General features: G+C 37.1%; 1 protein-coding gene across 2 annotated transcripts in view; it reads left to right on the top strand.

Annotated features, from left to right (window-relative positions):
- Nucleotides 1-26,796, top strand: part of Csmd1 (CUB and Sushi multiple domains 1) — a 1,522,453-nt gene that overhangs the window by 281,023 nt on the left and 1,214,634 nt on the right. For both annotated transcript variants that reach the window (XM_076913874.1, XM_034520246.2), the window contains exon 2: nucleotides 20,989-21,205. In XM_076913874.1, coding sequence (XP_076769989.1) covers nucleotides 20,989-21,205 — 217 coding nt within the window. The remainder of the gene's footprint in view (nucleotides 1-20,988; nucleotides 21,206-26,796) is intronic.

The following is a 26,796-nucleotide window of genomic DNA, read 5'->3' as shown; positions in this document are numbered from 1 at the left end:
TATATGACTATCTGTTTTCCCTAGTATTCATTATTTTAAAAATTATAATCAATGTAATCCAGGCTGAAGAGGTAGTACATCAGTTTCGAGCACTTACTGTTCTCGAAGACTTGATTCCTAGCACTCATATTAGGTGGCACACAACCTCTTGTATCTTCAACTCAAGAACGTGTGGTAACCTTTGCTGTCCTGCAAGCTTGTTTATGTATACTCATATATACAGGCACACATATATACAAATAAATATTTTAAAATATTTTTATACAATGAATATGGATCATACTAATTTTTGCTTTCCCAAATCCTCCAAGATTGTCCCACCTATCTCCCCACCCAATTTCAAGTTTTCTTCATATCTCACCCTCTCTTTTTCTTTTTCTTTTCTATGTATGTATCAAAGTATACATATTTTAAACTAGAAAATGAACATGCCAAAAAATATCCAAACTGAAACATCCCACATATACATATAAAAAACAGACATCCTGAAACAAAATAAACCAACAAAATACTGTAGAGTCTGTTTTGTGTTTACCAACTACTCCTGAGCATTGGGCTTGCCCTGAAGTGTGGCTGATATACTCAGTAATCTTCTATGAAAATTCTTTAACTTTCCATAGAGGTATCAATTCAAATAGTTTCTTGGTTAGGGAAAAGGCTTGTCCACTTCCAATCTCTGCTGGGATTTCTGGCTAGTTTGAACCTATATAGGTCTTGTGCTTGTTGTCACCGTATCTATGAGTTCACATGTATACTAATCTTGTTGTATTGAACAAGCTCCCCAAAATACATAAATATATGAAAGAAAGTTAATGCAATCAACATAGAGTGGGAAAGATAGTGCCTCAACTTGACATCTTATACCACCATGTTCCTCCAGTGCCAGGAATGGATTTTATCTTGTTGATTTACTTGTTGGTTCTGTATACTTCACTCAACATCACAGGCTATTGTCAAGTCTGTTAGTTACCCTCCAAAATCCAATGATAATGCCTTGTTGCTGAAGACATCTTAATTATGTCTTCAAAGACAGAGAAAATGAGCTAGTGGTCAACTAAAATCTTTATCTTTCTGAACTGTGTTTACAGTGCTGATAGGGACTTTGCACAGTGTGGTAAGTATCAATAGCACCCATCTATGTATCCTGTACCTACAACAAACTTGTACAACTGCACAAATGTTATGAGAGTAACCAAACACTTTTTGCTTGGATTTTAGGCCTATTCCATGAGATGCAATCCAAATCTGATACTGCAAAACTTACCAAGAAAGTGAGACTAAATAGTACACAGGTGCTTGGTAGAAAATCCAATATTATCCTGCTAAAGTAATATATCAATAAAATAACCTTAATGATATGTTGTTATATCTATACCTCTGAACATCACTCAGCACTTACCAAAGAAGCTTCTTCTTGCAGGAGATGATTATTAACACAGAGATTCACAACTTTGCTGTGTGCAAAGTTAGTCTTTGTAGCACTCAGACCTCAGTAAGCTGCCTTCACCAAATCCTTCCCTTAAAAGAAAGAGGCCTATGCATAAGAAATTGTTAAGAGCTGAAGGTGGTGGATGGCTTTAAAAAGATAACCTTAAAACAAGACTATAATATCACATCAAGTTATGTGCTGGACACTAAAATTCTAGAAAATCCCCATGGCCCAATAGTGCATACAGTCATAGCCACATCCCTGTGGACCCTACCTCCTGCTGTGTGAGTTAACACCTAACTAGGGGATGAGATGTGCCCATAGTTATATTCTGTCAATAATTCACAGAATTAGAGTTCTGTAGTCCTTAAACTTTGAAACAGAAGCTCCCACTCAGCATGAAGCTCTGGGGATAACTCTCTTAGTCCACAGGAGTCAAAGCAGTTCCAAGGCTGCATAAGGTTACTTATCGTGCAGCTAATTCCTTCAACTTCTACACTAAAACACATCTGTGTCACTGTAGATTTGTGTAAATAGCAGTGGCATAAGCATTTCTCTGGGGATAGTTTTAGATCCCTAAGACGGAAAATAGCATTGGAGTTAAAATATAATATGACAGGTGTGGGTTTATTATTCAGAAAACCATAAGCTACTAGCCACTTCAGTTACCATACATACTTTTCTCTAGCAATGTCTGGTCTGCATAGTCCCCTGTATCCAAACCATATTTTGATTTTATATCATATTTCAAATAATGTTAATCTCTCTGCTGAAAATGAAACAATCCATCTTTGGACACTCAATTGGCATTTTGCTAATAACATAGGATGTTGGACATTCTCTTGGGGGCTAACTGACAATTTAATATCTTGTTCAGTGACATATATCTTTATAGGTTTGTTGGTTTGTCAACTGGACTGTTTTCATATGACCCATTTTTAAGATAGCTGAGTCCTTGGTCAACATATGATTTTGGGGGTCTCTCTGTGAGTCTACCGCCTACTTATTGTTTTGAAGGGTTTTTATTTTTTCCCACAAAGCAAGTAAATTTTATCTTTTTCTTCATTTTCCATTTGTGATTTCAATGTCAGTTTTTCAAAAATATCCTGGTCCTTTCAGTTTCTGTCTTTCTGTATTAATCTTAGAATCATCCTGGCTGCCCTAACAAAACCTTGAGCTTGGGGTTTTACTCGCAGCACAATAAACCTCTGTTTCAATGTGGTGTACACTTATATCCTTGCTGTGTTGTTTAAAATCAAGACATTTACAGCCGTTTCACATTTGTTCAGCGACCATTAGGGTTTTGTTAGATTTCTATTTACTTGTATGATTTCAAATGATGCAACAGACTTATATTTTCATATTTTTCATCCCATTTTGAAACATCACTGAGCTCCCTAACTATGGAAGGTTTTTTTTTTAGATTCCATGAGATATTTCACAGAGAGGCCTTTTGTTTCTACATAGGAACCATATTTTTCTCACTGTGAGAATTTTAACTCATTTCTTTATGGTGTCAGTTGATAACTTCTTCAGTCTGTTCAGGAAGTACATGGAACTCAATAATCTTTCCCTTTTCCAGTCTCAGTTAGAAGGCAAATACTTTCACATCATTTGTCAGTTCTTGTAACTATAAAAAATACTTGAAGTAATAACTTCAAAGGGTGAAAAATTAATTTACACTGATGGTTTTGGAGGCTTCCTTCAGTAGTCAGTTTGTACCACTGTTGTGGAGCTGGAGTCCAGCAGGACATTCTGGTGCCTGGTAGATGTGACAGAGAAGAGCTTGTATTTTGGGAAATGTGGGAAGCAGAAAGAATAACAAGAGAGAGTAAGAAAACAGGCTGTGTTCTCCCAGGGAGACTCCTACTGGATGCATCCTCCAATAAAACCACAGCTCTCAATGCTCTAGCTTCCAGTCCACCATTGACTAGTTCATGAGTGTTATCCAGACTACAATCACATCAAAAATCCCTTCTCTGGGAATATTGCTTCCAATGAATGACCTTGCAATATTCATTATATATAACTATAGCCACAGATATTTATAGGTAAAAACCTATCAATTTATGTAAATTCTCACTGATCTTTAGTTTTCTGAATATTCATATTTTTATATTTTTGGTAGGTGTTTAAGTATGCAAAATAATTTTTTCTGTGATTGATTCAACACTCATGACCGATATTTTTTCTAGTTTGTTAAGTTTGTACTTTGCTTACATGGGAGACACAGTGATTGGCTTAAAACATACTGAAGTGAACAAAACAAAATTAATTAAAGTGCATGAGCCAGTAGTGTTTGTAAGTACATAGAGTAGTATGAGCAACATCCACATCTAGGACCGAAATATTTCATCATCTAAGCAGAGAACATGTGCCCATTAGCACTTCCTGTTCACTTTCTTTGGTAATATCCTAGACCTCAGCAAGTCCATTTCTATGTCTTTGGACAAAAATATCCTCGATATTCAATAAACTACACATTATATGGCTTTTGGGGTCTGACTTCTTTCATACAGAATAACGTTTTTATTATTTCTCCATTCTGTAGTTTGTATCAGTATTCCATTATTTTCAAGTTTGGATAATATTTCACTGTCAACATTTACTGCCTTTTATTTAGCAATTATTGTTTTGCTTTTTCCTCTTTTGTTTAATTCTCCTCCAATTTCCCAATGTTTTCTTTTATCTGCCGGCTCTGATTTTGATTTTCTCTTCTTCCCTTAAGTCTCACAGATAGGAATTCAAGACACCCGGCTGAGATCTCTTTATTTTTAAGGTGGAAATTTGCAGCTGTAGATTCCACTCTGGGTCTTGCTGTCTTTACCCCACCTATTTTTGTATATCCTCTTCATATTCTCATGTGTGACTAGTTTTCAAAAGGTCCTCTGAGATGTATCCCTTAACACATCCATTAAAATTACTTTTGATTAGTTTTCTATAACACATTTATCTTCCACCACCTCCCTGTTACTGATTTCTTACCTCATTACGTTTTGATTGGACAAGTGACTTTGTATTTGTATGCATTTAAAATTTACTTAGACATAGTTATTTGTAAAACATGGTTTTCCCTGGTAACAGTTCATTTGGTGATTGTGTACAATGTGAAGAAGCCTACATGTCTCCTGGTGTTGATGAGGTGTTGTAAATCTACAGCCTGTTTGCTTCTGAGTGTTATTTCAGTCACCAGGTGCCTTGCTGATCCACTTAGATACCATGTCCACCATGGATGTGGATTGCTGATATGCACATCACCGTCACTGCACAAGAGATTTGAGGAGTTTGATTCTCTTATTGTGCTTCTTCTCTTTTGGCACTGTTTCTGTCTCTATGCTAATGAGTGTCATCTCTAGTTCATGAGTTTATTTATTTCTAAAACGCTAAAAGTTTCTCCTCATCTTGAATAACAGCAATGGAGTTGTAATCTACTTTGCTTGATGTCAGTACCTACCTATTCTTTCTACAGAGTACCAAAAATTTCTCATACTTCTAATTTCAACCTATTCGTGTCTTGCAAAATATATGGTTGGATTGGGTTGCATTTTTAATTTTGCTTACATTTTGTAAATCTCAGAATTTTGAATGGAGACCTGATCATGTTTATGGTAAAAGTAATTTCTAATGAGGAAAAGCTTACTTTCAATATCTTGAGTATTATTTGGTGCCTTACTTAGGTATCTGTTTCTCATTTTCCCTATCACAGCTGCACTCCTGGTCATTTGGCTGAAATCAAGGGTAGCATCCTCTGCTGCTGCTGACTTGTGTGTTTGACTATTTTACTTGTGTACTGTGGTTCTCACTCATGTCTTTGTATAAATTATATTCAGCCATGCCCTCAGTGGTAACCATGGGAATAACAATTCTCATCCTAAAGCTATCAGGAGAAATTGAAACTGGTTCTATTTTATCTCTAATAAATGTAAGAATAATTTTGTAGTAGAGGTGTATAATTTCAATTTGGAGTTGAATTCCATTTCCGTTATGGTTTATTACAGATTTTTTTGCTTTGGTTTATGTGTGATGACTGGAATTCCTATAACTTCCCAGTATAGTTTTTCTGTGTATACAGGTAGTAATTTAAGTAGCAGGCTTGCCTTTGGTTGTTTGGTTCAATATTTTAAAGACACTCTTCTTCATCTCATCTCCACTTCTTTTGTTGAGGAATCTCTTACCAATCTTATGGGCACCTTATAGAAAGTAGATCATTTTTCTCTTGTTGCTTTGAGATTTGGTGTTTGCTTTTCAACAGGATAAACACAGCATACCCTAGTGTGAAGTTTATATTTCCAGAAGTAACTGTTTATTAAATTTATAGATGATTTCTTTTATTCATGTCTTAGATCTGCAGTATTCTGCTCATTGCTATCCCATCAGCTCTGGCATTTATTCTGTGAATGTATTTGGTAGTTGATAACATCCTCCTATTCTTTCAAACTTGGTTTAATTTCTTCCACTCATATTTATTTCTGTCATTTAAACTTACTTCTGTCACTCCAGTTTATTTTGAAATATATTGATTTTTATCTGATGTTCTAATGAAAAAATAATAAAAGTCACTCAGAGAGTTTTAATTTCAGTTATTGTACTTTAAAATTTACTTTATTAATGTATCTTGTGCATCTGTATAAGTGTGGGCTTGCTACAATGCAAGCATTTGTTAAGGTCAGAGGCTAAAGTTTTAGAACTGGGTCTTTTCTTTCATCTCATGTGGCTTCTGAGAATTGAAGTCAGGTTGTCAAGCTTGTGTGGTATTCCCTTTACCAGGAAGCCATCTTGGCAGCCTGTACATTGCAGCTCCATGTTCCCTACTGAGCTGTTTTTATAATGCTTATCTCTTTACTGAAAATCTTAAGATTGTTTGGGTACCCCCTTCCTCTTTGCTTCCCTTCTCTCTCTCTGTGACCTTGTTACATTTCTTTATATTTTTAAGACAGAAGGTTTCTGACTTTCTGCAAAAACTCTAACATCAATTATTTTACATGAACAAAGTCCATTGGCTTCACTGTGGCTAGAGCATATTGTGATTTCTCTTTGAAAGCTTTATAAATTTTTGTAGAAAATGGAAGAGGCTCGATGTTCTAGTGTGGTTACTATGGAAATGAGTCTGTACACTTCTTTTGTGCTTGTTCCTTCTATCTTTCCTAATAGTTTAATTAATTTTCAAAGCCACTTTTTACAGTCTATTTTTTTTTCAAGTATAAGGCCCCTGGTCTATTTCTTCAGCTTATGTTTATTCAGAGTTTTAATAGAGGTTTCTTTTGATGATCATCTGTCTAAAGCTAAAAACTGAGGGAGGAGAGAAAGGAGGGAGGACAAGGAGAGGGAAGGGAAGAAGCAATAAGAGGAGTGAAAGTAAACAATAAGAGTAATAACTATGGAGTAAAAAGAATGTGAAAGAGATGGAGAAGGACAGAAGAGGAAGGCAGCAAATAAGGAAAGATAGGGCAGCAAGGACACAATTACAACATCAGAAGTTACATTTGAACTTGAAAAAATGTTTTCAAGTCACATGCAAAAATGACCTCAATGTTTGGCCATAGGAGTGGTACAGCACAGGGAGGAAACTGGTCATATCTGGTAATAACCTCTGTGGTATTACTCTTCAGGGGAAAGTGGTTACTAAGCTATTCTTAAAGAGTAACATTATGAAAAATACACATCTTCAGAATCCTAAAAGTCTAACACTTGATAAAGACCACTTATTTGCAAATGCCTCCATTCAAATTCAAAGCGGTATTTAACATACTTTAGAGTTTCAGGGGAAAATGTCTGAATATAGACTTTCTTGTGCCATTTGTGTTATGATTATTGTCTGCCCTGGGCAGTTTCACTCGAGAAGTATCACATAGTGATCAGGAGCCTCTCAGTCTGTGCAACGCTCTAAGTGATTATCTGCAACTATTTCAATGCATGTCATAAATCACAAAGGAAAGTTTCTATTTTGAAATCAACAGAAACAATTAGGAACTGGTCCACTAAGCCTATTTTTGAAAGTCTGATGCTGGCAGGTCTTTGGTTCATTTAAACTTCAGAGTTTTCAAAGTTGTCAGGAAAGGAATATAATAGCACACATATTGAACACTGATGGAGAGTTAGAGCTGTGAATGAAAGCACAGCCTGTGAAGTGAAATGATGCTGTTTCGCATGTGTCTGCTTCAGAATTAACACAATGTATCCAACTCCTTCATGGTACAATTTCAAGTACACTTGAAACTTTAGTGACTATCACCTCCTACACACACCTTGCTAGGTGACCCAATGTCTTTATCCTCCCTAATAAATGCCAGAGTCTACACGAGTAAAACTCACTTTCTTCATGTCGGTACTGTCTCCTGTTCCTTTCCCTTCTTATTATTCTCCACAGACCCTGAGAGTCAATAGACTGAATTTTTGAGATAACAGATAATGAGGAGCTCTGACCCTAACATCAAGTAGTCAACTTGTGTCCCCTGTTGTCCTGTAGTCAGGGTAAGTTTGTCTGTGACCAGGTGGGCATGTGCCTTCTTGCCTATAGCTAGGATAGTCAATGACTTCCCTTTTCGTAAAATTTTTGTTTCCATCCTAAGGAAAATATAACACATAGGAGCTGTACATAGAGCTTCATGTATGTTCCCAAGGGACACACTTGGATACTGGACTACCAACAAGATCAAAGTCTTTTTCCTCATAGCTATCTTCATAACCACATTGCATAAGGCTGGAGCTGTGTTCCTCTGTCATGTTCCTGGTTCCTTCTTTCCTTTCTAGAAGGTTCTCTAGAAGACTTCTACTCACATAGTCTCTTTGTTCTTTATAAATGGGGATAGGCTTTATTGTTTTCCCCCTTGCTTTTCCCAATGTATTAGTTTATCTGGAAAAATTATGTTAATAAATGGGTGATTCCGTTTTTTTCTCAGCTCAACTACAGTGCATTTGTACCCCAGGGGATCTTGAGTTTTCAGGATGACCTAACTTTTAGAGAGCACTCAGCTATACTCCTCTTAGCAGCATCGCTAGAACAACTGAATTTACCTCCTACACAAACACCTGGCTTATTGAGTGTAAGGATTTGGAGGAGATATGTGTATTGAATTCAATCCTGAAAGAAATATACAAATGTGAGAACGTTGCTTTGAGACAACAATGACAGAGGGCCACCTCATATAGGACTGAAATTGGGATAGGGAACATCTTCCCTGATGAAGGTCACGAATGTTCTGAGGACTTTAAGCTACTCTGCAGCTCTTGTGTGGACAAGCAACTGTCCATTTGTCCTGGTTTTAGGAACTCGGATATCATGTGGTCTTTGATAAACTGTTTGTTTACACCCATGTCTTTTTTCCACAAGCAGACACTTGGGGGAAAGAACAAAGCCTGTTGCAGATCATTACAGAGATGTACAATGTTGGCTGAGGTGACATTCTCCAAATGCTTCTCTACTGGATACTAAAGTTATTCTTAAAGGTTGAGTCTCAACATTTTCTGTTTTACATGTTCACTTTTCTACTGTTTATAATGAAGTAAGTACATTTTCCACAAACCCATGACTAAGACACATGTAACTCTGTGTCAGCTGATTGACCTTCAGTGCACAGACGTTTTATGTTGTGGAAATGTGAAGGGGAAATTGCTTTTTCTCAGAGCCAGGGCAATCTTCTCCCTTTAACTTCTGCTTCTGTCCGCTTAGCACTGCCTCATAATCCTCCTGTCCTCTCCAATAACAGTGTAGTTCTGATTCATTGCACACCTTTGTTCAGTTAATGTAGCAAACTGCTCTTGCCTCTATGGCTATAGTCCTTCCTTCTATAAATATTTAAGGTATGACTTGTGGCTGGGATTCACATATGACAGTGACAGCAAAGAAATTAATTAGTACTGTCCTGTAGAACAGATCAACAGGAATGAATGTATTCTCAGGCAGGCCAGCTTCACCCTGGGCTTCATTTTTATTCTACAACCTTGGAGGTTAAACCTGGGCAAAGGAAGAACACACTAAATAAAAACAAGGAGCTCTGTTTACAGAGGAATTAAAACCTTACACTGAGAGTGCCGTTTGACATAATAAAAGTGCATGGAGTTCATCATGGCTGCATGTTTCATGTTTTCTCATTCAAGGCTGCAGACTTGAAACCAGTCCCTTTCTTTTTCTTTTTTTTTTTTTTCTTTCTTTTTTTTCAGATTCCTTGTAGGCTAGATTCTAATCCCCCATGGAATCTCAATAGTATGCATTCTTCCTTCTAAAACATCTCAAAACCAAGATAAAGTAGGAGCAGGAGCCCTTGCTTTGATATCTTGTCCAAAGCTGATGGGCACATAAAAAGGGTGAAAAGACAAAACAAACCCACAGGTGCTGGTGATTGGGAAGATGGACCACAGGAGAAAATTCACACATGTACCTCAGCTCCAGGTGCCTCAATACATATGGTTCAAGTATTTTTGGAATTCCAAATCCTTTTATTCATTAAAGACACCATGCATGAAACCATAAAAATAAAAGAGCCTTTGTGGCTTTGCCAGATGCACACACAGGTATATCAAGGAGAAAGATTCACCCTTAGGCTCAAACACAAGAATACTGTTTTATTTTCTTTCCAGCTTAGGTGGCTTGGTGACTCGTTGCTATAAGCATTAAGAGGGAGGTCCTTTGGAGTCATAACCTGCTCTTTGCTTTGTGGTACAACACATAAATGATTTTCTTGGTAGAAAATAGAAAAAAAAATCTTCTATGCTTCTAAGTTGTGAGGTTTGAGTTTTACTAAAAAATGCTCACATGTTCAACTCTTCTGCTGCCTATATACATGTGTGTAACTTCACATCATCAGCTCTACCAACCTTCTAGTTCAAAGCAGTGTGGTTCATGTGTGAGTGTGTCATTGGAATATAACTACCTGATAGCATATCACACATGTGACCATTATTTTCTTCGAAGGAGAGCCCTTATAATGTCTGTGGTGTGTCTCACAGCACAGTCTATAGAGTCTGCACCCTGTAGCCTTCAATATAGATTGAAATTTCTGAATCTTTTTTAGACAAAGACATCAATTTGAAACCTTGGAATTTTGGGTTAAAAGATGGTTTACATGATTGTTTTGATTTTGTTTGCTCTGATTAGTGATTAATTTAAAGATCTATCAAGTTGTCTAGTCTTCTTATTGTGTTCTGGAACTTCAAAGACAATAGAGGGTTTGATGGACACAGGGTGCTCATAAGGTCCCCTTACAGGTAAAAGCATTATCTGTATATCTTATGGAGCCTGACAAAAGTCTGAAGCATTTCTTGGTATCTTCAAACCCCAGGACACTCAGGTAGATTGTCCTTTCTAAAATGGCAATAATAGGACCTCTTCTCCTTCCATCCTCTGCTACTGTTCAGCTATCTGTGACTTCAGCCACCACAGCTGCTAGACTGACTATGTCATCCCTGCCACCCATGCATGAAAACCGAGGCAGAGCTATAGAAGAGGTATGATCTGTGGTCATTACCATGTACTAGGAATAAATCCCACTTTAGTTCTGTGAGTTCTACATACCTGAGCTTTCTGGTGACCACACTATGCTTGCTGTTTTGTTTCTTCAATGTGGAGACACATACAGTGATTTAGTCATTACCTGAGTTGCAATACTTTCGTGGTGGAAACATCCAGGTGTTCCAGTGAGGGAAGCCCCTCCCCAGAGGCAACAGAGAGAGGGAAAGAGCTATTTGGTTCTGGGTTTGCCTTGTCTTGGGTTATGGCTTCCCTCCAGAACTCAGAACGAAAATGCCAAGACATGAAGGTGAACTTGACTTCACCTAAGGCAGAGGATACTTGAAATTATCAATCATCCTGCAGCTGATAGCTACTAAATTAGCTCTGTTTGAGATGGTGAATGATGGCACCTTAATTCTTTATGTTTATCTAGTCATATGGTTGTGGTGAACTGGAAGCTCCTTTGTGTTCCTCCTTATTCTGTGTGTAGATTTCTCCTGAACCAACACTACCACCTCCACCCCCAAACTCAACCCAGATCATGCTGTCTATGGACTGCAGACAAGGAGGTAATCAGGGCAGCCAGGGATCTAACTCTTTACAAGGTTTCATGTTAGTTATTGAATAACCAAGCAAGGATTAGACATTATACATTCACAAAGTAGTAGATGTGGCAAGGAAATAAAACACGAATGTGATGTATGTATGTGATGTGTTATTGGGTGGGGATGAACTTCTACTTGAGTTGTGAATCTAGACAAACAGATATGTTCCTGTCTAAAAATCAGATACAGGCTAGTCTAAGGGAAAATCATTTGGAAGTGCTGGCTTGGGGAATGCAAAGGACCTGAAGCAAGAGCAAGCTGAATGGATTAAAAGAAGTTATGCAGACAAAACTTATGTGTGGCCACAAGAACAAACCTTAGTAGAGAAAGGCAGATGGTTCCCTTTGTATTGACATAGCCCTATGAAAATCTTTACCTTCCTGTAGGAGCCATTGAAATTGGTCCCATGTTTTCTTCATCATGTCAAGTCTACCTGAGTGGCCGTGTTCATTCCTGTACACTTAGCTCTTCCCAATAGAGACGAGCACAATCTCCCTCAAGTGTTGGGATTAAAACTAACCACGTGGCCAAGCACTCTTGGCTTATGTGCCTGACATTCATCAGTTTTTGACACTCAAATGTCATACTTTTCAAACTTCTTTTATGGCAGGCTGTTCCTGCAAAATGCCTGAAGGTATTCATTGTGAAAGACAAAGACAGACTCAGAGAGAGAGAGAGAGAGAGAGAGAGAGAGAGAGAGAGAGAGAGAGAGAGAGAATTCTGGAGTTCAATGTCTGATTGAAAGGAAGTACATAAAATTTCAGGGACATATCAGTTTATGTAGGATGTGAAAACCTGAAAACCTACATTAATATTTTCACAGAACGGATGTCTGAGGTGAATAGATATTAGCTTTAAGAATTTTAAATATCTGTGTTCTTCCTTCTCTTGAACTGTGTCATTTTAAATATGATATGACAATCAAGGTTTGCCACAAACATGAATGTGTCTTGTTGCTTGTTACCAGTGATAACCCTCAATTATGTACCTTATTATGCTTCTGCTTTCTCTATCAAATATTGGTTTGCTCTCCAATTATAGACAGCCACATTTTTGGCTGCTTTGATTATGTTCTACTTCTTGATTGCTATGTTCATACTTTCTTACATGTGTTAGTAGCACTCAACATGGGATAACACTTCGTGCTTTTCTTTAAATGCTAACCAATATGAACCCAGTCTTTCCACAGCTACTTAACCAAATTTTGTGTTACAAGATTCTTACTGGTCACATATTTGAGCTCAGAATGAGGATTTTTTTTACAGCAGACCTTCTTTTCATAAAACACCATCTAAATAAAAGTGAATATAATTCATAAATCAAAGGCTGACCTGTTTCCAACTTCAAAGTTTATCCAATAATTAAATGAGACCGAGAAGCTTTCAGATTCTGGCACTTGAGTACTGAAATTCTGTGCCCATCTTTCCCCCCTCTGTAATATTGGAAACCAGGCACAGAACTGAGGCAGCAAAACTACACATGGCACCCAGGAGAGCCTTCATGCATGTGAATTTCTGTCATCCATCACATGCCTAAGTGAGCCAGAATACATCACAGACGAGTTCCTGCTGTAAATGCCTTATGCTAGGAAAAAGAAGGTGTGCGGTAATACAGCCTAAAAAGTAATGACGAGGGCTCCAGAGAGGAACAAACCAAATGCCACTTCCTTCAGAACAGAGGGCTATGCACCTCAGCATAACAGTGGCATAACACTGTTTAGTCTGCTGATGGCTTTCAAAGCAGGGAGCTATTCCAGGGCCCACCGAGTCATATTTTCTCCCAGAAGCTTTTAAGCATCTTGACGGATGAGAGATGTCTGTAGACGATCAACTAGAGTACTCAGCACAGAGTCAAATTGCAGCTGCAGGCTCCTGTCTGTGCAGTTCTTGCTTATACACCTTCTAAGAACCCAAAGCACAGAAACCCCAGCCAAACTCCTCTATGTTGATGCACATGCATCATGGCCATGCTTCTCAGTGTCACAAACTCAGCAGATCACTCAGGCCAACAAACTCCTCAGAACAAATTGATCTCATCACTCCTGTCCTTTGGGTACCAGAACAGTAGGAAGGAAAGTCCCATAGTCATGTGATAATATTCATCATCTTTGATATTATAACAGTAAGTGAATTTTATTTCTGACTTATGAGTCATCTTTACCACTTAATATAATACCTGCTCAGGAATTTTCAAGGACTCTAACTCCCCCATTCACTGCTTAGCCTCAAGAACTTTCTGGAATCTTGATGCAAGCCTCCACGATGCTATTACTTTTTCATTTTGTATGCTTACAAAACAAGTATCATGTAAATTATGTGCCCAGCTCAAGAAGTAGCTCACCTCACCTAAACCACAGTTTCGATAGCTTGTCAGGGGCTGTACGGACCTGTGGGGTCTGAAACTAGGGAACCCCTTCCATAGATGGCAGTTACAAAAGGATAATCAGCTTGATAACACTCTGAGTCCCATCTCTCCTTCAAAATGCATTGGCCTTTTTATGAGCTGGAGCCCTTGAGAGTGAGCGCATATACTCAGAGTACTTTTCCAACTGCTCTGATGTGAATTCTTAACTTCCTATTTGGTTGCCTGACAGGTACTTTGTCTGCATCTTCTTTATCTTCAATTTTAAACTCACTTATATCCTTTCCTACCAAACCAAACTTCTTTTTTCTTTTGCTTTCTATTTACTGCTCTGTTTCACTGTAAACCTAAGATCAGATAGTAATAACCATTCAAATGCTCCAGTAACTTGAAATTCTTTTTCTACACGATTTACTCCATTACGTCATAATTCAGTCTCAATTTCTCAAGACATATGCAAAATACAGCCAGATTGTCTAATAAAATGGAATGCTAAGCCAGTTTCCTGGAGATTCTTTTTTCCCATAACATGTGTGCCCCCATGCCTACAAACCCAATGAACCTCCCCTCCACACTATCTGCATTCTGGTGTTTCTAGATAGCACTGAAACTTCTGGTGAAGCTCTTTTTTGCTATATTCTGTTTTCTCTAACTTGGAGATCGAAATGCTTCCCTGTTATCCCATAAACCAGAACCCAAGAATTACAGCACACATACTCAGAGTTACAAAAAAAGTGCTCTGTATTTGGAACCACGGTCTCTGTTTAACTCTTTCCATATAGAAGGCAATAACTGACTGAAACAATGCAGGAAGAAGTGGGGAGGCTACAATAGCAATCTGCAGAAGGGAGGAACAGGGTTAAGGACTTATGTAGGCTCATTGTTTACAGAGATATACTGTACCATGTCAAGAATGCTATGAACCTAGATACATGAGGCTGATCACATTGTCTCTATCCTTAGAAAGCATAATCTGGAAATGGGTTGTATTTCTATTATGTTGCCCCTTTCTTACAAACCTGTAGGTGAGTTCTATCTATGTCTTTATTCATGTATAAGTCATTGCAAATATGGACTTCAAGAATCTTGCTTTTTATGGCTATCCTTTCTGATAGTTTTTATGATGGTTACTTTTCTGTGTTTTAGATTAAAACTACACAGAGCTAAAAAGATTTATTTTTTACATTGTTTCTTGGAAAGATTGTTGTTTTATGTTTAGGTTTCCAATCCATCTGGAATTGAATTTATATATTGTATAAGACTGGAATCAATATTTATTTTCCCTGTTGGACATCAAGTTGAAAAATCCACTCTCTTTCCAGTGATGACTGTTACCCATCCTGTTACCAGTGATAAGCATTGGCTTTGTTTTCAGTCTCAAATTGGCAATTGGGTGGGTGTTGGAATTTTTCTTCTCTTCTGTCAGCTTAGCTAGAATCAATCAAATCCCATTTTAATGACTGCAACATTTCATTTAGATGTGAAAGTGAAGATTATACAATCTCTAGTTATTCTTTCTCAAGCTCTCCCTGGACAATCTCTGCCTTCATTACTAATCTAGTGTCCATCTTTGGCAGGGGGGCATTAAAAACCTCTTCATTGACTACAAAGTACAGCAAGGGATAGTACTCTCTTTGTTGAGAACTCTTGAGGAGTTTTGGAAGTTTATGTCAGAGCCTGTGGGAAAGTTTGTGTACTGATAAAACAAGATGTGTCCTGCAAAATGCATCATCCTAATAGATGCCTTGAAGGTTGCCTGAAAGTGCTCTCCTGGGAACTCTTTATGTCGGGTGACCTAGTGCCACATGTTGGGTATCAAACACTGACCACTTTTCAGCTAACATTTTCTGTTAGTTTCTTTTCTTTTCATTTCTCCTATTTATAATCAAGCATTCACTTTTTCATTATTTCCCATGAAGCAAGAATTGCTAGATAAACCAGGAAAGCTGTTTCTTTTAAAGCCATTTCAAATCCCCACAGCTTTAATATCCAGTTGTTAGAGAACTATTGTTTGGTTTAAATTTATTGGAAAATGGGCTTCTTATTAGTTCTTTAGTTTTTAAACTCATAAATCCCTTTCATTAAATGTATTTTATTAAGATTGAGCAAGCTCCCACAATCATTTGATGATAGTACCATGAAATATTTGAGCTCTCTAAAACCTACTATGGTGATTTCTTTAAGACTGAAATGTAGTTAGAAATAATTCTGTTTGTAATACAACAAAAATATCTTGGATAATACTTATATGCTAGTACTTATACCACATGCATTAATCATAGCAAGTTTAGGGTTTTTTGGAAACTTCTGCCACAGTCGTAGTGTCAAAATATTTAAGAATGCACAATGTAATGATGGGAAATTGTCCAACTGAGAGGGAAGAAAAGACTGCAAATAATATAGAAATCATTCCATGGATGTCTTCAAACCAATTAGATACTAAAATTAAGTTAAAAGGAATGTCTTATTCCTGTCCATGTTGGTAATAGTTACAGCAGAAAGGGACTCAGAGAAGTGAGGCTGACAGAAAAGTTGGCCTTTCCATACCTTAGTGACATGACACCACTTCTTTACATTGATTCCTGTGACTTTTAGGTTTTTCCGGACAGGCAGATGGTTAGAGATAACTAGATAGACAAAAAACTATAATCACATGTGGACTAAGGGGTTTTGCACTGAAGGTGATTCTAGGATGGTAGAGGGATATGCAGAGGGACATAGAAGGGGGATCTCAGAGGGAGGTCTTTGAGCCAAGAGGATGAAGGACAGAGCAGTAGAAAGGGTTATTAGTGAGGCTGGGAAAAAGGAAACTAAAGAAAAGGAAAGGAAGGGAAAGGAAGAGAATGAAAAGAAAGGAAAGGAAGGGAAGGGAAGAGAAGAAAAAAGAAGGGAAATGAAAGAAAGTAAAAGGATGCCTAATGAAAAGGGGAATCAGCAGATTGTACATGATGTTATTACTAGTCTTCCAGAATTGATCTGTATGGCAGAGTGTCCTCAGAGAAAGCCTGATCCTCCAACTCATTCTAAAGGACTGGTGTGTGGAACTAGGTCAGAAAATATGAGTCTATTAAGAGAGTCCCTGAGGACTTGCATACACATAAGAGACATATACATAAAAATTCTTTCTCTCTCTCTTTCTCTCTCTCTCTCTCTCTCTCTCTCTCTCTCTCTCTCTCTCTCTCTCTCTCTCTCTCTCTCTCTCTCTCGGGAAACAGAGGCAAAGGGGAACCAGTCCCAGTCCCTCAGCCTATTTTCTGCTCTTCTCTGTAGAAGTTAGGTCTCCTTCATCCTCCCACCCCCATGTTTCCCAACATAAGACTCAGACTAAAAATATACTTACAAACATCTTGGCTATATAGCTTCATTCTTCATTGACTAGATTATAACTTAAAATAGCCCAATATTTTAATCTAGATTGACATGTGTCTTGTTACCTGTGCTCAGGTACCATGCGTCAATCTTGTCACATGTTCCTGGGGAAATTGTTCTTGCCTGGCACTATCCCAAAATGGTTTCTGCTGCATAGATATCCCACCTTCTATTCTATTCTACCCTTTCCTATATGTCACAGCTTTTTTTAAATACACAGGTAATATATATATATATATATATATATATATATATATATATATATTACATAAGGTACTTTTTCTGCACTTTGCTTTTCTTTCAAATATAAACTAAATACAATAATAATGATAATGAAGGCTATCAGATATGGCTTACATTATAATGTATATTCCAAAAGTGTTTGGTGATTTAGAGGTAGTATTTTATTTTCTGTCCTATCTTCGTGAATTAGAAATTTGTAGCTAAGTCATTTTCTATCACAACTTGTATTCCTATCCTAAAAACATCCTCTTAGTCCTAAAAAATATTTTCTTAAATTCTAAACAGTTTAAGCTTAATTTTGAGACTAGAACTATCTAGTGTTCAACCCCATCAGAGACTTGAGAAGAAATAATTATTACCTAAGTAAATAGGAAGTACAGACAAGTAGCTTCCAGGATTATATAAAAGAGAGACATATTTGTCTATCTGAACAGTATCCCAGAATTGTCTTTATAACACTGGAGCATTGATCTTCAGCCTTTCTGGCCCATTATATATACCAGACCTTTTATAAAGTAGGAATAATGAAGGGCTTGCTTACATTGTCTTAGTGGTGCTTAATAGTCTATTCCACTCTCCTATTCCCTCTGAGTCCATTTGTCCTTTCTGGATATCATCATTTTGTCTGTAGTTGAAGCATGTGTATTTTCTTTGCCCAGTGGCTAGCTTGCTATTTATGAAGCAACTCCATATGGAGAATTTTGATGCCCATCATCTTCTTTGAAGTGGAAAGGAGGTACTAACAGAAACAGGCCCGCCTCACAGACAAAAAAAAAATCTCTTAATAATGAAACATCTTTAAATGCCATATTCTGTGGATCTCTGAGGTTTTGAAGATCAAGTATCTATTTATAGTATATCTGAATTGTCAAATGTTGTTAAGTTTTAGTTAGTGAATATTTGAATAACCTTTAAAACAATTTATTGTAATGAAGTAAACTAGTATTTAATATGACTATGGATTTAATTGCCTGACTATTAACTTGCATTTTTAAGCATTTCTAACAGTCCACACCTTGCACTTTTACCATTTCTGTTTGTAATAGCAGCTTTCCAAAAGACTAGAACTTTATATTGCAATTTTAGGAATTATATAAGTACAATACTTAAAATAAACTTTGAAAACATAATACATTATGTGTATCAAAATAACATTACATTTTATCGATATATAATAATTCATAGCAACATAAACAAAAAACTTATTTGAGAATAGCAATAGATCTATGTTGAAAAGTAGATTCAATAATATATTCCTTTATTTTCCCCTTTCTTTTTGACACCCTTCTCCTTACCAAAGAACAAAAGAAGGATAGAGAAAAATAATGGAAAGAGAAAAAGAAATCCCTGAATTTAATCTTTCTACTCTTCTCCCTGATGATGTTCATAACTATTTGGAACCATCCCCTTTTAAAATATGACAAAAATTGATATCTATTTAATTCCCTCTTGGGAATGAGGTGGAGTTCTCTTATAATTGCTTTCTGCTTATTTTGGACACAGTCTTCCTTTTGGTCGACTCAATAAAATTAGGAAAATGGTTGATCTTATGAAAGATAGTTATAAGATTTGTGGTCCAGTTTCTGTATGCTGACAAAGTTAAGAGTTTAACTGCAGTCCTCATTGGAACAGTCTGTAAAGCTAGACCAAATGAGGTATTTTGACATTGTCTTAGAAGCAAGTCTATATGAAACAGAATTGATGTAGTCTAAGTAGGATCAGACAGGAAGCTGGAACAGTTATTTCCAGCATTTTAGCATCCTTGAGAGTGCATCGTATCAGGGCTGCATTCTTGGTTATTTTTCCTGTGAACATAAAGAATTTAGATGTAATATATATTTCTGTATTAACACAATGTATGGAATAGAGACAGATCAGTTAAAGATGATTTTCTTCTCTTTGTTTGAACAGATGAGAGATAACTGTGTTCTTTTGAAGTTATTTTAGTCATATAGCAAAACTCTATTCATTCCATATAAAAGGACAGCATACAATTATAAGTTATGAGAATTCTTTAGTCAACAAGTTTATTTGTCATGCATACATGAAGTTTTGGCTGGAGAAATTTTAATGTTTCTGAGCTGTTCACAATTATATGAATCAGCAAATACATCACCTGTTTCTTTGGTCCTTTTGATTTTTCTCCTTTCTTTCTTTAGCCAAGGTTTTCAGGGATTCTTCTCCAGTCAAGTCTGTTCCTTATTATTTTAGATGAAATTTGAAGCCTTTTCTTCTTAACTGTTGACACAGACACAAAGTTTGTCTTCCAACTTTTGTCCTTTTGTCTAGAAGTTTAAAGTCATCATAAGTACAGACTGATCTAACCTAGCAGACCCTGTTCTATTCAGGTCTGCTCCATTTGAACCTCTATCAAATATGTACAATATCTCCATTACCATTGCACATATAACCATATTTATGTTGCTAAATCAAAACAAGACTTTATGCGGTCCAAATATAGTTCTCTACAAGGATATATATTTATTGTCACTTGTTGAGACAGTGTCTGTGTAGCCTGGGATGTTCTCATAAGGGGCCTATCTGTCTCTGTCTTTGTGAATAAATATAGCTATATTTTAGTTTGGTTTTACATAAATTTAAGATTGATGTATATATTTTCTCTAGTTACTAAGGATATTCCTACTTATTATTAAGCAAAACTTACACTTCTCCCATGACTTTCCTACTTTCTATAAACATGTTCTCATCACCATATTCCTCTTATGTTTCTCAATCATTGTTGCTCTGTCCTGGGTTGATGTTGAATACAAGGCCTATGAAAGTAGGAAGGTCTAGGTATCAACTTGGGAGCTATAGGTGTTTTCTGCACAGTTACAATCCCAAGGATTTTCTTTAGTTATTCCACCACTCTGATACAATATTTTCTTTCATCTATACAGGGTAGTCTACCTGTGAAAGGGGGATACTGTTAGTGAAGATATCCTTGTGTTCTACTCTGTGCTATGTTACTATTTTTTCAAGTGTCATTTAAACTGTATTTTTTAATAACTTCTATTTTTAGCAGCAAAACTCTATGATCTTATATCCTTTTGTATCACAGCACTTCTATTAACACAGAATAGGCTCAAATCCATTCTTGGAAGCTAACCATGGTGCTTCCTATCAGTGTTACCACGTGTTGAAATAATTTAGTTGTATTGAACCTGTGTGCATTACAGTTACATTAATAATATTGATTTTGTCTGCAACTCCAAGTCTCTAACAAAGAACTGATGGACAGAGAGACAGTATTTTGTGCAGATCGTTCATGGAAAATTTTTTCCTGTGTTGTAGAAAATTGAAGCTAAACTTTTAGTATGAGTTTACAAATATGGCTCTATGATTCTCTTCAATTTGATCTTCTGTTATTCTCCTGCTATCCTTGAACACTGATGAAAATATCTGTTTAATATTCATGTACAAGACCCCTATAATATACCATTAAAGATTTTGATCAAAATGTCAGGGGCATTCTTAAAACTGTAGCTTGGTGATGAGTAAAATAACATGTTATTTTCTGTTTTTCTACCCAGGTCAGAACTGTGGTGGCCTGGTACAGGGACCCAATGGCACCATTGAAAGTCCTGGCTTTCCTCATGGATACCCCAACTATGCCAATTGCACCTGGATCATTATCACTGGGGAGCGCAACCGGATCCAGCTATCCTTCCACACCTTTGCCCTAGAAGAGGACTTTGACATCTTATCCGTCTATGATGGACAGCCCCAGCAAGGGAACTTGAAAGTGAGGTAAAGTACCAAGTTTTCCTGTCACAGAGTAGTGGTATGTTTGGTTTTCTCCATTCTGAAATATTATTAAAAGTGATATTCATACATATTTAACAGAAACATATTCTAATATAAAGAAACACAAGGGCCAATGTCATATGATGACTGTTTATTTCTAACTTGCAAACCTATTATTGAACAAAGTTTTAAAGTGCTTAAGATCTACTCAGAGATATTGTCAAGGCAATTAAAATAAAGTTACAATAGACTTCAGTTTTTAAGCAATTGTGTTTTTCAAAGAAAAACAAAATAGAAATTAAGTGCAAAGTTCAACTGAGAGAGAAGTAAAGCAACTGCTTCACCCTGAGAGGGCAAGGTCAAGAAGGACTCTCAGCAACACTGAATTCTGGAAAATCTTGGGTGAGACAGTCGTCATTTCTACTTATTATGATCATAGCCTTTTCATCTGTGATTTCTACTACAACAAAAAACAAATTTACTGGCAGGGTTTTCATATTATATTTTCGCATTAGTCAAACTAGATATCATACAATTAATTTTTAATTTGTAAAGTAAAGATGATATTCCTTTGGAAGAATCAGATTTTCTTATCTAAATTTAGAAAATGTGCATTGCATGATTTTTATTGCTGTGCTGTGATCAATTGTAGGCCCTCTTAAATGCTAGGTAAGGACTCTACCTCCCAGATGTACTTGCAGCCCTACTCAACAGAGTAATATGCACATGTAAGGCTAACAGAACCTTTATACTCTTGGTTTCTCATTTTCCTGTAATTATATTGTATTTAATAACTGGGTTTTTAATAGCACAGTTGACAGTAAGCAGAAGGAATAAGGATGCTGAAGTCAAGAAAATGGTATTACTGTTATGGACAGCAGAGATACACATCCATCTTAGAAAACTTATCCAAGTCTTTGTGGAAGGCAAGCAACTCTCACTGGAAATTATCTGTGTATATAGTTAAGAGATTTACATCATTACAAAATACACCATTAATATGTTCTACAGAATTACCTTCAAATATATTTTATTTGTATGCTGATTCAGATATAATATCAGCAATTGGGGATATCAGCTGTCTGCCTTTAGAAAACACTTTTTAAATGCCATCATGGATCATGCAGTGACTATCCCTATTTCTTTATGAGTTAAGTCAATTTTTCTTTCTCTTGCTTAGAATGGATGGTCTGTCCTGTCACTGTGAATGTGGGCACTGTATCTACTTAAATGGCGCCGATTCACTGGGTATTAATTATTCTCCTGAATATTAGCTATTCATTTTTCTTTAACGTGCAAGGGTTGAGCCTATTAGTAGTTGGAAAACAGAGTTAGAGCAATAACTACAGAGCAAAGGAGAGAAATTGTGGGATGTTGATCATTCCAATATCAACACATATAACTGTGGGAAAATTAATTCTTTCCCCTTCTAAGAAAATGCCTACTAAGTATGTTCTCAGAAATAGTTCTTCTTTTCTATTAATATTTTTCTATATTTCTTTCACATATAGAAACTCTGTTTCACATATAAGAACTCTGTTTCACATGTTAATTTGATTGATGCCTCATGATTTTCAACATTTTGTTACCCTCTTGGGTTCTTGTGTGCTATTGATATCATTTTATGTTAATAAAGTCAAGAATACTTTTCTTCCCCTGCTTACTGTTGAAATAGGAGTGGTGATGGAATACTAATATTAAAACAATTAGGTTCCTTGCATTTTACAATGTGGCTCCATTGAGTGGTACACAGATAGATGTTTATGTGCAGGGATCTGCATAATTATTTGTGAGGTGATATGCAATGTTGCCATACTGCTTCTGCTCAGCAGTATTTATAGTGGGAAACCAGAGAGAAGGAAAGAAGAAGGAGGAGGAGTAAGAACAGGAGAAGGAGGAAGAGGAAGAGGAGAAGGAGGAAGAGAAAAGGAAGAGGAAGAAGAAGAAGAGGAGGAGGAGGAAGAGAAAAGGAAGAGGAAGAAGAGGAAGAGGAGGAGGAGGAAGAGGAGGAGGAGGAGGAGGAGGAGGAGGAGGAGGAGGAGGAGGAGGAGGAGGAGGAGGACTGGGCCCTCCAGTTATAGGGCCTCTTCATGTTTCACTGGAGCTGAAACTGCTCAGTAGTCACATTTCCACCTGACTGTATTCTGAAGGCTGAGTGCTGCCTCTATCTCAACACTGCGTGTCTGAATCCTGCCTTCTGCTTTACATCTAGAGGCCTCTGTGCAGCCCAAGGTTAGGAATGTAGGAATACCTTTGGAGTCTCTTCTAACACAAGCTAGATAAACATTCAAAAGTTATCCTACCCTGGTATTGCTCATTGCTACCCACATGCCTCATGGCGTGCAGGTAATGGGACTGTGAGTGTTGTCAGAGAAATCGATGGAAAGAGGAATACTCTCTCACTATTCAGGCATGGTTGATGGCTGAGATAACCTTGTAATTAATACCATCCTCTAGCTGGGGAGGGCAGTACTGAAATCTATGTTATTCTTTCTCCTTTACATCACAGGTTTTTCTCTCAAAGACAATTTGCCAATAGCACTTAAAGCAAATGGATACTCAGGAAGGACACCTGAGGACAGGATTGGTGTGGTGTTTCTGACTCCCTCAACCATGAGGAGAGTAGTTTCTGAGAGCTGCCCAATACTGCTTGCAGCACAAAGGTTGTTTGTGATCACTTCAAATATGCACTGACAAAAACTTTGCCAAGCAATTTGAGTACCTGGTTTTAAAGAAAAAAGAAACTTGTTTTCATTCTCATAACAAGGGATTTTTTTTTTTCTGGATAAATTTTAAGTACATACCTATTCTTCAATTAAGAAAACATAGGGTTTTCAGTTTAGAGTTATTGGTTGCTCTGTAGTTTGACAACAACCCAGGAATACATATTTTACTGCATTTAAAATGTATCTTAAAACATGGCTAAAACTTTGGGCTACCAACATGCAATGGTTCCTACAGCTGTCCTCTGATGTCTGACCCACAAGCATACTTCTGATAGGTGTGCCTGCTTAGTAGTTTTATTATTATTATTTCATTTCCAAAATGTAATATATATCCCTGAACCACAGCCAGGTGAAGTTAGTAGCCTGCTCCTGTGTTGAGTAGTGTCAGCCTGTAAGTATTCCTTGAATCCTTGTTGAGTGAGTCTGCCCCCACAATGAACATGATTAGGGCTATTGACTTTGGTTTATGTTCAAGTAACAGAAACATAAGTGGATAGCATTTTCTTTATGTGTCCAGGGGCAATGTCCCCCATGGTGACTAGCACATAAAATGGGCTCTCTGACTTTGAAAGAGTATTTGTTTGTCCCAAATCTAAAAACCACTGACGGTCTCATCAATTTTCACAAATAATTCCATAGTTATATCAGAGGTGGGACAGAAAGAAATCCATCCAACTCTCAAAAGTAAAACAGAAGGAAAACTAAAGCCCAAAGTAGGGGAGAATGGACACATTGGTTTCTGTTCACCATGGGCTTGGAGACCAAGGGAAGCAGCTACAGCGTTTATACTACTTTGCCCTCCCCCCCCCCCCCCGAGCTCATAGATCATCCCTGATTTTCTGCAATGATCATAGTAATGGGAACGGAATGTGAGTGTTGGAGTATTGGGGACAGGAAATCTTGCATTTGCATTGTTAAAATATCACAGGTTTTCTTATTATTCAAACCTGGGGTGGCATCTTTGATTAGGTTAATCGCTGAGAACTCTGCTAGTGCTAACTCTGCAGATGGTAGTGTGACAGTATGACAGTTCAGAGGCCTGGGAAGGGTTCAGCTGCACAATAAGGACATTAGATTGGAAATACAGCTTGGCTGAAATTCTGTCTTCCTGCTCCCACTGTCACTATGAGGTCTCAAGGGGACAATTTGTGGATCAATGGCCAGATAAAAATCAAAGGATCATGCTATTTTTAGCTGAAATGGTGACACATACCTTGATTAAGGCTTGGGTAGCCACGGGTTGAACTGTTGTGGATGCTGTTCAGAGATGCTGTTCTCATTCTAACCCCAGATGCAGACCCTGCCTGACACCTGTCAGTCTTGGTCAGTCACAAGGTCAGGAACTGAAGAGGATGATCTGAATATCACCAGATTGCAAGGTGAAGGAGCCCAGAGTGGCAGGCCTGTTGTCTTTCAGTTCCAAGTTTCTTATCCCTCAGCACATGGTCACCTAATTATTGCTCAATATAAAACTCAGTTGCCAAAGTGTTCTGTGTTCTTTACCATATATATATATATATATATATATATATATATATATATATATATATATATATATAATTATATGAGGCCCTGAATTCAGTCCCAAGCATGACATCAAACTGGGAAATAATGGCCATATCTGGTTGTATGGGGTAGAACAAAGTCAACTGTTAGATATCTAAGTATGACATTTGGACATAGACATAAATGTCTATAATATTCTTGTCACACTTTCGCTCAGTAATTTTGGTTTGGAACCAAGCTGAATGTGCATATATTTATGTATTCATTTTTTGAGGCAGTATGGCATTATGTAGCATAAGATGGTCTTGGAGTTACAGAAACCACATTGCATCTACCCTTCCTCCCACTCCTTTCCTCTCTGCTTTCTTCTTCCCTCCCTCTTGCATTTCTTCTCTACATATGCCCCCAAGAGAGATGCAGTGAAGTCCAAGACATTTCTGGCTGTTGTAGTTTGGTGGAAGAGTTTCCTGGCATCTGTTAGGTACAAATCATCCATGCCGATAAATTACCTACAGCATGTAGGACACCCCTCATGTGGCGTAAGATTATCTGCCGTAAAGCGTCAAAAAGTATTGAGTACAAGCTGTGAATGACAGTACTGTCTGTGACTGTAGGAATGATCATCTACCTAAATGTAGTTACACTATTTTCTCATTCAGAAACCAGGGCTGAAGGAGGTAAGCTAGAACCAGGCAAGGCCAGAACCTGTGCTGGCAGTATTGGAAAGGGATACCATGAGCTGAGCTAGTCCAAGGTAGAACTGAGTGGAGGTGTGAATCTAAGCTCTCACATACAAGGAAGTGGGTTGTCCTCAGCTTTAGGCATAATAAACGCTCTTCACACATCATTTTTACGTTCTCTTTCAAAAGGCAATAAAATTATCATACTTTTAGACCTTGGTTTCTGGGGGAAAAAAAGAAGAGAACATGTCAAAAAGTCAGAATGGCATTAATTGACTTTTATTCTTCAAGGTGGGGGAATCTGTAAAAATAGTTTGTTAAAATAGCTTACTGGGAAGCTATCCATATTAATAAGAAATAAGGGCTATAAATGGATTTCCAGGATTTTGAAGGAGCTTTATGTGGATGACCATATTTCTAGTTGAATGATTGATTTTTTTTCTGTTTAAGATTCATCTCTTTCCTTCTCTCATTTTGAACATTGATTGGCAAAGCCAGTTTCTATCTTCTCCCGTGTAACTGATTGCTGAGAATACTGTGAGCCTGGTAAATTTTTAGTTTTCATTGAATAATTACTTACAAAATAATTTACAGAAGAATGGGTGATATGTACAGAGATATTGTTTCCTTTTAAGTCAAGTTTTATATTTTAAGTTTAAGTTTAAAACTTAAAATATAAAAG

The sequence above is a fragment of the Arvicanthis niloticus genome, chromosome 16 (genome assembly GCF_011762505.2).
Source record: "Arvicanthis niloticus isolate mArvNil1 chromosome 16, mArvNil1.pat.X, whole genome shotgun sequence".
Taxonomy (NCBI): domain Eukaryota; kingdom Metazoa; phylum Chordata; class Mammalia; order Rodentia; family Muridae; genus Arvicanthis; species Arvicanthis niloticus.
Note: the sequence above shows the minus strand (reverse complement) of the source record. Positions and strands in the feature narration are given on the sequence as shown.